Source organism: Oncorhynchus mykiss, chromosome 23 (genome assembly GCF_013265735.2).
Source record: "Oncorhynchus mykiss isolate Arlee chromosome 23, USDA_OmykA_1.1, whole genome shotgun sequence".
Lineage (NCBI taxonomy): Eukaryota > Metazoa > Chordata > Actinopteri > Salmoniformes > Salmonidae > Oncorhynchus > Oncorhynchus mykiss.
In genome coordinates, this window is record NC_048587.1 from 49,550,893 (window position 1) to 49,568,816 (window position 17,924).

The 17,924-nt window shown below is 43.0% G+C and overlaps 1 protein-coding gene across 2 annotated transcripts; it reads left to right on the plus strand.

The window, feature by feature from the left end:
• The first annotated feature begins 1,445 nt into the window (after positions 1 to 1,445).
• Positions 1,446 to 11,676, plus strand: LOC110502936 (uncharacterized protein C16orf52 homolog B). 2 transcript variants are annotated; one of them, XM_021581284.2, is made up of 3 exons: positions 1,446 to 2,289; positions 8,873 to 9,085; positions 10,054 to 11,676. In XM_021581284.2, the coding sequence occupies exons 1-3, from the start codon at positions 2,175 to 2,177 to the stop codon at positions 10,236 to 10,238; spliced, it is 513 nt and encodes a 170-aa protein (XP_021436959.1). In that variant the 5' UTR covers positions 1,446 to 2,174; the 3' UTR covers positions 10,239 to 11,676. The 2 variants fall into 2 exon arrangements, with proteins under 2 accessions (XP_021436959.1, XP_021436960.1); XM_021581285.2 differs by having other exon boundaries at positions 1,446 to 2,280.
• Positions 11,677 to 17,924: the final 6,248 nt, after the last annotated feature.

The following is a 17,924-nucleotide window of genomic DNA, read 5'->3' on the forward strand; positions in this document are numbered from 1 at the left end:
ACGTTATTTTAGTAAATAATTAATGGATGTGAAATAAACAAATCTAAATTAACATTTTATCTTAAAAATCGAACCCCGAGACACATGTTTTACAAACATACATTGTCGAAGTGTGCTTTGTTGTCGGTGGCTAGGTTTCAATCCAATTGGCAACAGGTTTTCATGCGAATATGCGCATTTTCCCACCAGAGATGTTTCTATCAAATGTACTTGTTGCAGATACAATAATGTGTGCGATGACATAGTGTACATAAAATAAATGTTGTGGTTAAATACCCAATGCACCGAATAAAATATACAAGTTAAATTGGTTTCCATCATATTTTCAACTCTACTGATGGTGGTTCCCACCCCAAAAATATTGCTTTATATAGAAAATGTGCCCACTCTGGTATTGGCATGTGTGCTCTAGCAAACAGCTCGTAAATACAGTGAGGGCAGGCCAGCCTACATTAGGAGATTATTATAGACAAAAGAGTGAGATCATTTTTATTTGTCAAAGAGCAGCCACCAGAATAAGACCCTCGATATTTATTGGAAAGAAGCATCAAGCTCATCACTTTGCACTTTCACCATCCTCTGAAGCCATCATAATGCATTTAATCTGTATCCTAATAAACAGCATGCTTTCCCGATGAGTTGTTGTGGGGTGACTGCATAAAATGTTATCATGTGAACAAATGTACTTCTATATGATGGTTATTATATCAATATTTCTGTGCACGACATTTCTCGCATAATTAATTTTACCTACACAAAAAGATCCCACATTGTCTAGCGTATTTTGATTTGTCGTAATTTGAACAGTTTACCGAAAAATGTTCTGTTTCCATCAGGCCTGTCATGACATGTTTTATCCGACATGTAGGCTACTTCACGCGCATGAAAAGGTTGGAAACCTGGTTAGTATAGCAGAAATATGAGGCAGAGATTTAGGGCGCGTTCGAGCAGATCACTTTTGTCAATTTGCATTATATAAAACATTTCGACTGTAAGTTTCTGCAATTGCTCTTTACAAACTTCATCCTGCACCCATCTCCTGCATTGTGGGAGGCTCTATTGTCAACCAATCATTTTGAGTGTTTTTGTTTGGCCCAAAGACGTGACTGAAACAGTGACCAACTTTACCACAAATCATGTCCAGCCTACAGTGAATTAATCAATGTGATTGAGGCTCTGTCTCACTAATTAATTGTATATTGTACACAGATATAATTTCAGTTTGTGAGTAGGTGTTGGAGACACGTTTTTTTTCCTCGAAATTATAAATAAAACCTTGGCAACACTGCCATGCTGATCTGAGCCTTGTTGTTGGAAAACCACATTAGTGTCCCCCTACGTCCCTCCTCGACTTTCGCCGACAATCAGTTGCTTTAGCCTTACTACTCAAACGCGCCCAAAAACTTGGTTCTCTGTTTGACAGAGTTGAACAGAATCTCGCGAGAGTTAACGTCTACTAAAAATACTTGAGAGAACAACGATTTTTTTAACCACTGATTCCTACCTCGAATGCATTCATCTGACGGGCATTTCACGAAGGATAAATAACGCTATTTCTATTGAAGGGAATATTGGCATATTACATGAAATTAGACAATTGCGCTCAAGATATGTATTTTATGAAATTTGTTTGCAGCTAATAAATCTCAGATGGAGAAGAGAAAGGAACACAGGAAATAAGCGGTACAGTGTGCACGCTTGCAATAATATATTTAATGTCCTAATAACGGCGAAATAGTCGCAAAACTTTTGAATTTTCCTTCCATTACTCTTTCAAATATATTTTTCCTCCTACACCATAAGCTACCAGGTTGCAATACTGGGCGAATATGGGTGGAACAGCGGGCGTTCATAGCCAGGGCCATGGTCGATATTTATAAGTCAATGGGAAGGCAGTTTGCAAAGGCAACTTTTCACATAACGGAAACGGCTTTGCATAACTCCTACACCAGGACTGCTGCGTACGCGCCGTAAAGATGAGAGGCTTTGCCCTTCTCCCCCAAGAGGACTACGACAATGCTTCCACTGGGCAAGACCAAAACATTGATATTGGACGTTGAAATCCATGCCTGAGTCTCTTCAGACCTATTTTCCTTTTGTAGGGCGAGATAAAGGAGACTTTCCTCATTGACTCATTGTAAAGGAGAAGAGAAGAGAGCATCCACGTCTGAGAAATGGATAAACTCACCGTCATATCAGGATGCCTCTTTCTAGCAGCAGATATCTTTGCCATCGCCAGTATTGCTAATCCAGACTGGATCAACACCGGAGATGCAACTGGTAAGTTAGGTGAGGGCATTTAACTTAATTAATATATTTCCACACGTTATCTGTCTAGTGTCTATCATCTGGCTGTAGACTGCTACAGCTGGCTGTCACCCTGTGTGGCCCCTAAGGGGCTTTGTTGACAATGATCAATAATGTGCATTATAAACCGGGTGGTTCATCACAGAATGCTGATTGACTGACAGCTGTGGTATATCAGACCTCATACCACGGGTATGACAAAACATTTATTTTTACTGCTCTAATGACATTGGCAACCAGTTTATAATAGCAATAAGGTACCTTGGGGGTTTGTGTTAAATGGCCAATATACCATGGCTAAGGCCTGTATCCAGGCACTCTGCAATGCGTAGCCATAGTATATTGGCCATATACCACATCCCCTCAGGCCTTATTGCTTAATTAACCCCTTTGACACTATTCTTCTAGGATTTCAGTTCACGTAACCCAACGTTTTTGAATCATTCTCTTTCCACTCTACTGCATCAGCCACACAACACCACCACCCTCTTCCAAATATAACACTTTGGCATTCTGGTGACCTTTCTCTTGAGCTTCAGAATCTTATAATGTGGCATCATCAAAGACCTTCTACATTATCTGTTACACTTTATACAAGCAGTCCTGCCCTCTTTCTCCCCACATCCACCCTCTCCCCACATCCACCCCATCCCTCCAAAATACAGTGAGCTACTTTGGCATTCTCTCTTGCTCTCGTCCTCTCGGGGCTTGGCCTCTTGGGGCTTGTCCTCAAACCACCAATCATCATCCTCCACAGCTGGTGATAATTGAACTGCCCTCTACTGTTTCACCCCAACATCCCCTGATACCCCATGTCCCTTCAAGGCATATAAACTACCCTGTACAAGATACTAACTCACCTCCCTGATCCCTATGTCCCTTCAAGGCATATAAGCTACCCTGTACCAGCTACCAACTCACCTCCCTGATACCCCATGTCCCTTCAAGGCATATAAGCTACCCTGTACTAGCTATCAACTCACCTCCCGAGTGGCGCAGTGGTCTAAGAGCAGGGTGACTGTTGACAAATAGTGTGTCAGACTCAGTGGTGAAGTGAGGGCCACATATCCGGCTATGCGCTTGCAGGTCTGTTCAGCTTTGCACTCACTCTCTGTATGTTTTATGCATCTGACACAGACAGACTGGGGCATTTGTATTTAATCTACAATATTCAGCCTGAGGACATGGTCGAATTAAGTGCAACAGTCAAGGCTACGACTAAACGATAGGTCACTTAGAATGAGCTAATGCCTTTTAGATACATCTGTAGCCAGCAGATTGTAGTTCCATGCTGTGGCCTACTGCATAAACAACCGGGATAGGTGACATTTTCCCCTTGTCATTGTGAGGTAGGAGCCAGGATGGAAAAGCAAACTTTTGAGTCCTATGTTTAGATTTTAATGGTCTCATTTGTGATAATTCTTTTTTATACAAAGAATGAAAACATAGGAGAGACCAAACCAGACATGACATCCCACTTTCCTCCCACAAGTCCTCCCTAGCCCCTGGCTACCAACATCACAGACTAACCCCTGGCCACCAACGTCACACACTAACCCCTGGCCACCAACGTCACACACTAACCCCTGGCCACCAACGTCACACACTAATCCCTGGCCACCAACGTCACACACTAAACCCTGGCCTCCAACGTCACACACTAACCCCTGGCCACCAACGTCACACACTAACCCCTGGCCACCAACGTCACACACTAACCCCTGGCCACCAACGTCACACACTAACCCCTGGCCACCAACGTCACACACTAACCCCTGGCCACCAACGTCACACACTAACCCCTGGCCACCAACGTCACAGACTAACCCCTGGCCACCAACGTCACACACTAATCCCTGGCCACCAACGTCACACACTAACCCCTGGCCTCCAACGTCACACACTAACCCCTGGCCACCAACGTCACACACTAACCCCTGGCCACCAACGTCACAGACTAACCCCTGGCCACCAACATCACAGACTAACCCCTGGCCACCAACATCACAGACTAACCCCTGGCCACCAACATCACAGACTAACCCCTGGCCAACAACATCACACACTAACCCCTGGCCAACAACATCACACACTAACCTCTGGCCAACAACATCACTTAATAAATCTAAGGTGACATGGTTCTAATCATGTTATAACTCTTATTATATGCTCAGCACTTTGAGAATTAATGGGAACCTGAAAATGTACATATTAATGACAATTTATAGCCTCCATTACACTGTTACAGCACAGTCCAGGAGCGTTCAGGTAGAACATATCATACAAAGAAGGAACAGAAACAGGCTTGAGGTCCACCCATATTGTGTTTTCAGTCATTACTAGCCAGACTTCCCTTGTGAGACTTCCCCTCATCCCATACAGAGAAGGTATGAAATCAAGCAGGGTTTAAAAGCCTTTTGTTCCAACCTAATAGTAATTACCAGGTGGAGAGAAGCAGTGTTTGTAAATGGTAATGTGTGGAGTCTTTCCTGATGAGGTCTGCTGGGAGGGAGAATTCTTTCAGATGAAGCACTCACAGCTTAATTATCAAGGAAATTGCCTTGACTGGAAGGCCCTGTGTGTGTATGAAGTCCAACATATTGTTTTGTCCAGGTGAAATAGATAAATGCTTAGACCTACACTCTTAGAAAAAAAGGTTTCCAAAAATATTATTTGTCCGTCCCGATAGGTTCCAGGTAGAAACCTTTTGGGTTCTGTGTATAACCCTCTATGTAAAGGGTTCCACATAGAACTCAAAAGGTTTCTACCTGGAACCAAAAATGGGTTCTTCAAACGGTTGTCCTATGGGGACAACTGAAGAACCATTTTAGGTTCTAGAATGGCACCTTTTTTTTCCTACAAGTGTAGTTATTCCTGCAAATGAAGTTAACTTGCAGGTCTAACTTATGGTCTTTCCTATGGTATCAGTATTTTGGCAGCACCAGATGATGCTTATTGCTTACAGATAAACAGATGTTGACAATGACTCCATCAGATTGGCAGATGTTGTTATAAACACAAATGTCTCTTTCACCACCTGAAGTTTAGCCTGGAAAGGAATCATTATGGTTTATTTGTTTACAGCAAACCTCTCTGTAGTTATCCAGGATGTGAAGCTTTATAAAAGTTTATAGAGGTGTGTGTGTCTTAGACTAGCTAATTTCCTGCTTGTTACGCAGGTATTCTGTAGTCGGAAGCAGCAGGGGACTGACTGGGGCTACATGGGGAAGTGTTTACTAACTACAGACATTGGCCCACAATCTCTCTCTCTCACACACACACACACACACACACACACACACACACACACACACACACCCCTCCCTCTGTCTCAACACCCTGGCTATTAGACAAGCTTGATGTCTGATGTGTTACACACTTAAAACAGCTGCTGAACAGTCCCACGAATAAGAAATGTCCCCCAAGAGTCCCATAGAACAAAAAGTACAATTTACACCAATGACGAGCTATGGAATGGGTGTGTAAGCTTGCTTAATAAGAGAGGGAAATATTGTGTTATGATAGGATATACTATGTCACTGTTTTAACGTTTTATCAGTATCTTTGATTCTTTGACAGTGGAATATGTGATACTATGCTTCTGAGGCAGGACCTTTTCACTAAGGATATGAAGCCGGTTGGGATGTGAAGTCCTGGTAGCTTACGCCTATTTCTGTTGTGCTCTTCACTTAGATAAAATAATGTATAGCGAATGAACAGGATATCCTGTGTAGAAAATGGAGGGGCTCAGAGATCATGGAATCAACATAGTACATCCTGCTCTCTCGCTGCAGACTCATACAACCATTCATAGGTATGCTACCTCATAGTTGACACATCTATCCTACTGTATATCTATCTAAACTGTTGAAGGGGTATAACCTCAAAATAATCAGCTGAAGTAAGTAAACCCTATTGAAGGGATGTTTTCTACTCAGATCTGTCTGGTACTATAATATGATGTGTATCAGAGTTGGTAGCATAACTTTCTACCATTAATTTGTGATTCTGATAATTGGGAAGCAAATTTGATCACTATAATGGATGAGGAAACAGGACACAGCAGTTTGGTTTTGTTATGAGTATTATATTAGGGTGCCATGTCAATAGTCACGACATAACAGCTGTGATCAGCATTAGATCCACATACAGTAGGTCTACATGTGTCTTTAAATCAAAGGAATCCTGAGTGGCGCAGCGGTCTAAGTCAGTGCTAGAGGCGTACCTACAGACCCGGGTGTGATCCCGGGCAAGATCGGGTTTCCATAGGGCAGCGCACAATTGGCCCAGCGTTATCCGGGTTAAGGGAGGGTTTGGCAGGGGTAGGCCGTCATTGTAAATAAGAATTTGTTCTTAGCTGAGAGATGAGATCAGCCATCCACATAAAGAGATGAGATCAGCCATCCACATAAAGAGATGAGATCAGCCATCCACATAAAGAGATGAGATCAGCCATCCACATAAAGAGATGAGCTCAGCCATCCACATAAAGAGATGAGCTCAGCCATCCACATAAAGAGATGAGCTCAGCCATCCACATAAAGAGATGAGCTTAGAGCTTAGCCATCCACATAAAGAGATGAGCTTAGAGCTCAGCCATCCACATAAAGAGATGAGCTTAGAGCTCAGCCATCCACATAAAGAGATGAGCTCAGCCATCCACATAAAGAGATGAGCTTAGAGCTCAGCCATCCACATAAAGAGAGGCTTGTGCATTTATTGAACTGGGAATATTTTCACACTGGGAGAAATTTTACAACAATCAGAACGATTGGGAACTATTTCACACTGGGAATATTTTTACATGACCACAGTCAGTATGTCCTTCAACTTTTGAGGGAGCAGGGCTCATCATATTGGCCCATACTCCTTCCCCCCCTCCCACCTCAGTGATGTATGTTCTTGTCTCAGAACCATGATGGGGTATTTGTAAATCTCCGTCCATCTCTCTAATCCAATAGACTAAATATGGTTGTGTCTTGCTTAGGGTTGGGTGGTATCCAGATGTTCATACCGTTTGTATACCATACCGGGGTATACGGTATTACCGAATGTGCACACAAGGGCCGCGGACGTACAAAACACTTGAGGCAACAGGGATCTGTAGCCACATGTAGCCACTTAGCTAGCAAGTTAGCAAACCAAATTCATAGCTGGATATAATTTATTTGACTGATCTTACATTTCTTATAGTTATACTTAACTTATAGTTATGAGCAGTGTGATAGCACTGGTGCCCCCAACCCTAACAAATTAAAACAGTATTGAAAATCATAACATCGGTATTTTGAAATACTCAGTACACAGTATATCTCACAAGCCTTGCCCACTGTTCGTCTCTCCTCTCTGTCTCCAGCCTCTGGAAGACACAACGTGCTGGCTCAGGGATAACTCATCTCCTGAGAGAGAAGGAGAAGAAAGGGGTCGGAGGATTTAATTTCACATTTCTCTCATTCAAATCTATACCGATGAATTGTCCTTTGTAGCTGTATGGACGAGGGGGTTGAGTGTTGCTGAGTTGGCACGTTCTGTGTTGGGTTAGGGAGGATGGGGTTCATATATGCTCTTATTGTTGTTGGAAGAGTTATGTGTTCAGCAGGCCTAGCTTGCTGACTTAATTGGACCCACCAGGCTTTGGGGCAGGAGAGGAGAGGCTCTTTGACAGTGAGTGACTTTCTGATGTGAATTCTTATCTTCTCCCTCTCCTTTTTCCTCTTTCCTTTATCTCATCTCTCTCTGTGTTTTCAGAGGCTCTGGGTCCCCCCTCTGCTTTCGTTATCCTTCCATCCCCCTCTCTCTCTCCCCCTCTTCCCTCCAGCTCTCTTCCTCTCTCTGGTGTCAGGGGCTCTGCTCCTGAGCCATCCAAGTCTTACGTCATTGATTGATTCCTCAGGGACCCCTGCCATTGGTCCAGGGCCTAAGAGTCCCACTCTTCAGCCTTGTTACCATACCAACCTTCCTTGAGCTCTACTTTGTGTGGTCACAGGGCACTGGAAGTGGAATCCAGTGTCACCAGGGAGGTCATTAGTCCAGATGTGATGTAATGCCTCATACAGATCTTAGCTTTTCTAATGGTGATACCGTCACAAGTTGAGGGATATTTTAGAACTGATGCAATCTACTGCTCTGGGTTAAGTTTCTTCTAATAAAACAAGGTGTACAGAAAATGAAAAGATTCTGCTGAAAAGTGACACATGTTGTTGTGGTGTGTGAGAGCACAGTTGACCTGAAAAGCGAGAGTATGCTCTGTGTGATGAAAGATATTCTTCCTACGTGGGTGTATGTGATCAAGCACTCTGTCTGTAGCAGTGCAGGCTGCTGAGGGGAGGACGGTCATAATGATGGCAGGAACGGAGCGAAAGGAATGGCATCAAACACATGGAAACCATGGAAACCATGTGTTTAATGTATTTGATAATATTCTACCTATTCCACTCCAACCATCCCCAATTAAGGTGCCACCAACCTCCTGTGTTCTGTAGATGCTCTGACAGTGGGACTGCTGCTGTGTGGGATCTAACCCTGACTGATCTATCTCTTCTCTCTCCTTCTCCTGTCTCTCTAGGTTCCCTGACGGTAGGCCTGGTGCGGCAGTGCCAGACCATCCACGGTCGTGAATGGACCTGTATCCCCCCGCGGCTGCCCCCTGAGTGGGTCACCACCCTCTTCTTCATTATCCTGGGCATCATCTCCCTCACAGTGACCTGCGGCCTGTTGGTGGCATCACACTGGCACCGCGAGGCCACCCGTTACGCCCGCTGGATCGCCTTCACTGGGAGTACGTTTCATTTTGACTTATGTAACGGTTATTTAACCAGACAGGTCAATGGGGAACCAGTTCTCGTTTACAGTGACGGCCTGGCCAAGAGACTGCAATACCATCAATACAGAAACATGGCCAACACTGTCACCATTTAAGTCATGAGTGGGGCCAGACAGACTCCTGTTAATCCCCTATTCTGGTTAAAGTAGTACAGTAGACTAGGGAATAGGCTGTGATTTGAGGGAAAGCCATTAGTTACAGCTTTGAAGCACCTTGAGATTCTTGTTATGTCACTAATGGATGTTAGCAAATTGATTTGAGTAAGCCAAGATGAATGTCACTTTGGTTTCATTTTAGTAAAAGCTTTTGTGTGGTAACTGTGTGGGCGGCAGGTAGCCTAGCGGTTAAGAGTGTTGGCCAGTAACGGAAACGTCGCTCGTTTCACATCTCCAAGCCGAATAGGTGAAAAATCTGTTGATGTGCCATTGAGCAAGGCACTTAACCCTAATTGCTCCTGTAAGTCACTCTGGATTAGAGCGTCTGCTAAATGGCCTAAATGTTCAAATGGAACTGTGCTGAGTGGCTCCTTGAACACCTAGAGTAAATGGGGTTGCTATGAGCGGAGCTAAAGCCAGGAGGAGGGATTTTTAGTGGTCCAAGGGATATGACGGAATAACATTTATTATTATTATTATTATAATTCCAGAGGTCATTTTATCCTAATCATTATCGGGCTAGAATTACCTATTGAGGTATAATAATAACCAAGTAATGACAATTTAATATGACAATGTAAATTGATTTTTTTTCAGCTCTGTCAGGTTTCCACGACGATGAAAACGCAAATATAGAATTTAGCCTGAGATCATGTTGCTGCCTACTCTTTAAATGTTGTAAGAGATATTGCTCCCTAAATATGTTGTACTGTGAATAGTGTTTTTAAGAAGACTGTTTCTAAACTTTGTTTCCTCTCTCCTCCATAGTGATCCTGCTCTGTATGGCAGCTCTTATATTTCCTATAGGATTTTACATCGATGAGGTCGGGGGACAGCCTTATAAACTACCCAACAACACAGTGGTGGGGTCCTCATATGTACTCTTTGTCCTATCTATATTTTTCACTATAGTGGGACTACTGTTTGCAGGGAAGGTCTGCTTGCCTGGGTGACATATCGGGCACTTTGGTTTTTGTAAACATTCTTGCGCTTAGAGAAATGCCTTTGTAGAAGCATTTGCTAGGCCTGACATTTGAAATTGCCCAGCTGGAAGGGAAGAAGACGAACTGTGAGTGCCACTCTTTCTCTCTGACGTACCTTAGGATGACAGGAATCTACGGCACCTAGCCCTGGGTCAATAGGACAGGTAGTAGGCACTAGTCTGTCTGTGTTCATAGATCTTGGAGGAATGGACACCTATCCAGCCCCCTCACAGATCAGTGAACACAGAAGTGTCCTTCCACAAATAGAGTGCCTTTCTGGGTAGTGTAACTTTCTTATTTCACCAAATTTGAACATTCTGTCAAAGAGCACATGTTTAACTTCATAACAAACATGATTTCCCCATCTCCTTTTGATATTTTCTTTTTATTTCAGGAATAGTTTAACCATATTAAAACGAGAGTTCAGTTCACGTAACTGGTTGACATGAGAGGCAAATGTAAATGAATCACTAATCACATGAGATCAATAATCATTTCCAGAAATGATGTTGTCAAGGCAACAAATGATATTACAATGATGGTGAAAACTTGGAAATTTGACGCGTAAGTCGGTTAAAATCTTCAAGTTGGACAAACATGACGTGGGACATGCCAAAATTGGCATTTTCAGAGAAAATGTAAAACACACTACTACTACTAAATGTAAAACACACTACTATTGGATTTTTTAAATGTTTAGTTAGAGTGTAGATTTGTGACCCAATTGTTAAATTGAGTGTTTTATCAAAATGTGCACACAATGTCACCAGGACATAAAAGGCACTTTCTTCATGGATCGACCCAGAAGGGGGAGTGGCTAGAGCCTTAAACTGACATGAATCATCAGGACAGGGAAGACTGTCACCCATGGCCATGACAACAGGAAGTCAAGTCACTCCGCCCCATAAGAAGCACAGTGGTAGAAAGGCTGAAGCCGGCAATAAGAATGATGAAGCCATCATTTTGTAGATTATGCATATATGGTTGGAAGTTGAGTTAGACCTCAGAGCTATTGTCTTGGGTCCTATGAGTGGAGCTGGACTCTAGATTCATGATGAAACTATGAAAAGCAGGAAGTCTGTTGGATCACATGATGATGGAAAACAATTAGAACTAATTCAATACAATTGTAAAGTATTTCATGAAAGAGTAAAAGTATTTATTTGTTTTCATGAATGCATTATTTTCCCAAGATGGAGCATTTATAGTAATTTTTTATGGTCAATGCACTGTATCATGGAATTCCTACATGTCTGTTTTCTTCGCTTTTACGTCTGTCAATTTGTTCTCATGACTGGCTGACTTGCTCATGTAGGCTACATAGACAGCATGGCTGTTGTTTGAGGAAGCACTGTGATATACATGAACTACTCTGGAAAACCATCTCATTAAAAGTTACACAACATGACAAATGATCTAATCTATTACTTTAGACTGGGGAGAACATTCTGTATCATATAAGCAACTACAGAGAACAAAAATCTAAACGCAACATGCAACAATATCATGCAGCGCCACTCATCTCCTTTGCATAGAGTTGGCTGTTCAGGCTGTTGATTGTGGGCTGTGGAATGTTGTCCCACGCCTCTTCAATGGCTGCACGAAGTTGCTGGATATTAGCAGGAACTGGAACGCGCTGTCGTACATGTCGATCCAGAGCATTCCACACATGCTCAATGGGTGACATGTCTGGTGAGTATGCAGGCCATGGAAGAACTGGGACATTTTCAGCTTCCAGGAATTGTGTACAGATCCTTGCGACATGGAGCCGTGCATTACCATGCTGAAACATAAGGTAACAAGCAGGGAGCAGGTTTTGAACCCTCAACATTCTAGCCCGAAGTTTAGCATGCTATCGACCTTGCCCAAATGTATTAATTGGGGTTGGGGCCGATTGTGACGAAAAACACTTTATCTATTGGAATCTTTAACATGTGGAAAGGGGAAAAAGTATTATTATTAGTTTTTCACAAGTGTAGCAGGATGGGCTATTAGCTGAACAATAGACTATTCAACCTTTACTAAAGAATTGTCTAATAGCCGAGCTAGGTGTGAACCTCCCCAACTTGCAACAAATCATTTGTATCTATCTTTCCACATCTACCTACACACGGTTAATGTTATAAAAAATATATCTATATATATTGGTCATGGCTCCCGAGTGGCGCAGCGGTCTAAGGCACTGCATCTCGGTGCAAGAGGCTTTACTACAGTCCCTGGTTCGAATTCGGGCTGTATCAGTGCCATAGGGCTGTGCACAGTTGGCCCAGCACCATCCGGGTTTGGCCGGGGTAGGCCTTCATTGTAAATAAGAATTTGTTCTTACCTGACTTGCCAAGTCAAATAAAGGTTCAATTTAAAAGACAACTAGCGGCAACCACAGCTAAATAGCCCAGTACTGTACTACCGACCGTCCATTCCATCCTAATGGAAACCCAGAGGGTTTTTCTTGGAATAGAACAAACATAATATTGATCAAATGAATTAAGCAAGTACCAGTCAAATTTTGGACGCACCTACTCATTCCAGGATTTTTCTTTATTTTTACTACTTCTACATTGTAGAATAATAGTGAAGACATCACAACTATGAAATAACACAGGTTTCCCGCGTGTCCTGCATTCTGTAGTACAGACATGGCCTGCTCTCCCTTATGTAAGGAATTAGGCACTTTCCCATGTCTACTACAGTATAGATTGTAGCCTGCACAGTAGCCTAATAAACAAATAAACACATTTCATTAATAAAATAATGATAAAAAATACTCTTTCAAAATGCAGATGTAGATTTAGTTATGGACTCATAACGAATTACTGTGGGAATAAATATCACTGATTTATAGAAATATTGGAACAAAGTTGTCTAATGAGGGCAAACCATTTAGAATCCTCCAATCCTGTAGCGTACTCCCGACCGTCACGTTGTACAGCGCCATATTTTCCATTCCATCCTAATGGAAACTCTGGGGGTTTAGTTTTTTGTTTATAGAATAGAAACACAATAATATTAATCAACTTAATTAAGCCAAATTTCTTAAAATCAATCCCATATTCTGTGTTATTACAACAAAAAAAAAAATTCTCTGGTAATGCCAATACGGAATACAATCAAATGCTTCTCAAAGATGCCCTCTGGTGGTCAAACTAGCAATTACTTGCAGTAACAGAAAAAATGGCTGACAATGAAATTACTTGTCACAGTATGCTGCGGCAGCACGCAAGGTGTGCCGCAGTAGGACACAATTTTTAAAGGAGGAACCACTGTATCTCTGCATTGAAATTGCCATCGCCAGTAACCGAAAGGTTGCTAGATCGAATCCCTGAGCTGACCAGGTAAAAATCAGTCGTTCTGCCTCTGAATAAGGCAGTTAACCCACTGTTCCTAGGCCGTCATTGTAAATAAGAATTTGTTCTTAACTGACTTGCCTAGTTAAATAAAAAAATGCAATTTTGTTCGTTGTCGGTAGCTTATGCTTGCCCATATCATAACCCCACCGCCACCAAAGGGGACTCTGTTCACAATGTTGACATGCCCGGTACAGTTGAAACCGGGATTTATCTGTGATGAGCACACTTCTCCACCGTGCCAGTGGCCATCGAAGGTGGGTGTTTACCCACTTAAGTCAGTTACAACCAATGTTCCGTCAAATTCTTTGGGGCACTGAGCTCATTTTAGGTCTTCCGAGTGGTAACTTGAACCTTGTGAGAATTTTATGCAACTTCCGGCTGAGGCTGTACTCATACAGATTTAGACAGTAGCCAATAGGCTATTGTGGCTATTTTAGAATAGTGTAGGCCTACCAACAAAACCAATGTAGCAAATCCCATAACATTTTCACATGGAAATAGCTTTTGATTTCTATACTATAGCCTACAGTAGCCAGGCATACATTACATGACACTTTTAATAAAGTTTTTACATGATGACATTAATGAATGATTCATCTACTTGGTCTGTAACACCAGGGGTGTTACTGTAAATTGCATTGTATTGTGTTGTATGATGCAAGAAACCACTTTACAAAATAAAAGTCATTATTATTACCATATAAAAAAATAGACAATATAGGCTACCCCTCTGCCTATTGGCTTATTTGCACATTCAAGCTTGTCTCAAAATACAACACTGACACTTTTAATTAAGACAAGCTTTTTACCGGACTGTCTTTTCAAAGCCCATTTGAAATGTAGCCTACACTTCTTTGTGCTCTTGTAGGAAGCAGTAACTCTCCATTGCTGACCTATACTTATCTAAAACTGGGCTAATAACTCGCTAACTAGCAAAGAATATCAACAAATGTGCACAGGCTCGGCACTGATCTGAAAGAGGCATTCACTCGCGGGTGATTGAAAGACAACTAGTAAACTGGGTTGAAAATCGACCAACCTCAGATTTCTCACTTCCTGTTTGGATTTCTTCTCAGGTTTTTGCCTGCCATATGAGTTCTGTTATACTCACAGACATCATTCAAACAGTTTTAGAAACTTCAGAGTGTTTTCTATCCAATACTAATAATAATGGGCGAATGTTAGCAACTGAGACTGAGGAGCAGGCCATTTACTCTGGGCACCTTTCATCCAAGCTACTCAATACTGCCCCTGCAGCCATGTTTTCAGTTTATTGATATGCCACACTTGTCAGGTAGATGGATTATCTTGGCAAAGGAGAAATGCACAAATTTGTGCCAACATGTTGTGTTTTATTACAAAGTAAAAAGTAGGCTATGCTCTGTTGTTTTGGATATTATTTACCAAAAAGGTGGCAAAAAACCCTGGACAACTTCCATGTTACCATGGATACCAGAAAGAAAATGGATTTGTTGTGTGTTTTTTTTATTTTGGTACCACACAGCATGTTGAGCAGCAAATCACAGCTCACAGCCAGCAACTGGCAGGCAGGGACACAGTTGGGCTGCTGACAGGTCATCTCTCTCTCCCACTGGCCCATTGTTGATAAAGGTCAAGCAGCAGTCATTATAAAGCCTTGCTGCTCTGACCCCCCCCCTCCCTCCCACACACACACACACACTTCAACCACTGCGATTGCCAGTCCTGTGGAACAACCACTGCTATTGTCAGCCCTGTGAAACAACCACTTCTATTGTCAGTCCTGTGGAACACCCACTGCTATTGTCAGCCCTGTGGAACAACCACTTCTATTGTCAGCCCTGTGGAACAACCACTGCTATTGTCAGCCCTGTGGAACAACCACTGCTATTGTCAGCCCTGTGGAACAACCACTGCTATTGTCAGCCCTGTGGAACAACCACTGCTATTGTCAGCCCTGTGGAACAACCACTGCTATTGTCAGCCCTGTGAAACAACCACTGCTATCGTCAGCCCTGTGGAACAACCACTGCTGTTGTCAGTCCTGTGGAACAACCACTGCTATTGTCAGTCCTGTGGAACAACCACTGCTATTGTCAGTCCTGTGGAACAACCACTGCTATGGCCAGTCCTGTGGAACAACCACTGCTATTGTCAGTCCTGTGGAACAACCACTGCTATTGTCAGTCCTGTGGAACAACCACTGCTATTGTCAGCCGTGTGAAACAACCACTGCTATTGTCAGCCCTGTGGAACAACCACTGCTATTGTCAGTCCTGTGGAACAACCACTGCTATTGCCAGTCCTGTGGAACAACCACTGCTATTGTCAGTTCTGTGGAACAACCACTGCTATTGTCTGCCCTGTGGAACAACCACTGCTATTGTCAGCCGTGTGAAACAACCACTGCTATTGTCAGCCCTGTGGAACAACCACTGCTATTGTCAGTCCTGTGGAACAACCACTGCTATTGCCAGTCCTGTGGAACAACCACTGCTATTGTCAGTTCTGTGGAACAACCACTGCTATTGTCTGCCCTGTGGAACAACCACTGCTATTGTCAGTCCTGTGGAACAACCACTGCTATTGTCAGTCCTGTGAAACAACCATTGCTATTGCCAGCCCTGTGGAACAACCACTGCTATTGTCAGTCCTGTGGAACAACCACTGCTATTGTCATCCCTGTGGAACACTTAAAGCTTGTGTATGTAGGCTGCTGTGTCCTTGCCCAAGTTTCAATCTGATTGCTGTTTGTCAGCTATGCATCTTTAAAAAAAAAAAATTGAAACATTTTTATTTTATTTATTTTTTACCCCGTTTTCTCCCCAATTTCGTGGTATCCAATTGTTTAGTAGCTACTATCTTGTCTCATTGCTACAACTCCCGTACGGGCTCGGGAGAGACGAAGGCTGAATGTCATGCGTCCTCCGATACACAACCCAACCAGCCGTACTGCTTCTTAACACAGTGCGCCTCCAACCCGGAAGCCAGCCGCACCAATGTGTCGGAGGCTACACCGTGCACCTGGCAACCTTGGCTAGCGCGCACTGCGCCCGGCCCGCCACAGGAGTCGCTGGTGCGCGATGAGACAAGGAGATCCCTACCGACCAATCCCTCCCTAACCCGTGCGTCGCCCCACGGACCTCCCGTTCGCGGCCGGTTACGACAGAGCCCAGGGACTCTGATGGCACAGCTGGCGCTGCAGTACTGCGCCCTTAACCACTGCGCCACCCGGGAGGCCAGCTATGCATCTTTTTAAAAGCAATTTTATTTCAGATTCCGCGGAGACCACATTCATGGTAAACGTGGCATGTCTGTTCAATGAGAAATTACCTTTTAAATGTCAAGTATGCTATAACGCAGATATACACTACCTTTTAAAAGTTTGAGGTCACTTAGAAATGATCATGTTTTCCATGAAAACAGACATGAAATTAGCTGCAAAATGAATAGGAAATATATTCAAGACGTTGACAAGGTTATAAATAATGATTTTTAATTGAAATAATAATTGTGTCCTTTGCCTTCGTCAAAGAATTCTCAATTTGCAGCAATTACACCCTTGCAGACCTTTGGCATTCTAGTTGTCAATTTGTTGAGATAATCTGAAGAGATTTCACCCCATGCTTCCCGAAGCACCTCCCACAAGTTGGATTGGCTTGATGGGTACTTCTTATTTACCATAAGGTCAAGCTGCTCCCACAACAGCTCAATAGGGTTGAGATCCGGTGACTGTGCTGGCCACTCATTATAGAGAGAATACCAGCTGACTGCTTCTTCCTAAATAGTTATTGCATAGTTTGGAGCTGTGCTTTGGGTCATTGGCCTGTTGTAGGAGGAAATTGGCTCCAATTAAGTGCAGTCCACAGGGTATGGCATGGCGTTGCAAAATGGAGTGATAGCCTTCCTTCTTCAATATCCCTTTACCCTGTACAAATCTCCCACTTCACCACCACCAAAGCACCCCCAGACCATCAGATTTCCTCCACCATGCTTGACAGATGGTGTCAAGCACTCCTCCAGCGTAATGTCATTTGTTCTGCGTCTCACAAATGTTCTTCTTTGTGATCCGAACTCCTCAAACTTAGATTCATCTGTCCATAACACTTTTTTTCCAATCTTCCTCTGTCCAGTGTCTGTGTTCTTTTGCCCATATTAATATTTTATTTTTATTGGCCAGTCTGAGATATGGCTTTTTCTTTGCAACTCTGCCTAGAAGACCAACATCCCGGAGTCGCTTCTTTACTGTTGATGTTGAGATTGGTGATTTGCGGGTACTATTTAATGAAGCTGCCAGTTGAGGACTGGTGAGGCGTCTGTTTCTCAAACT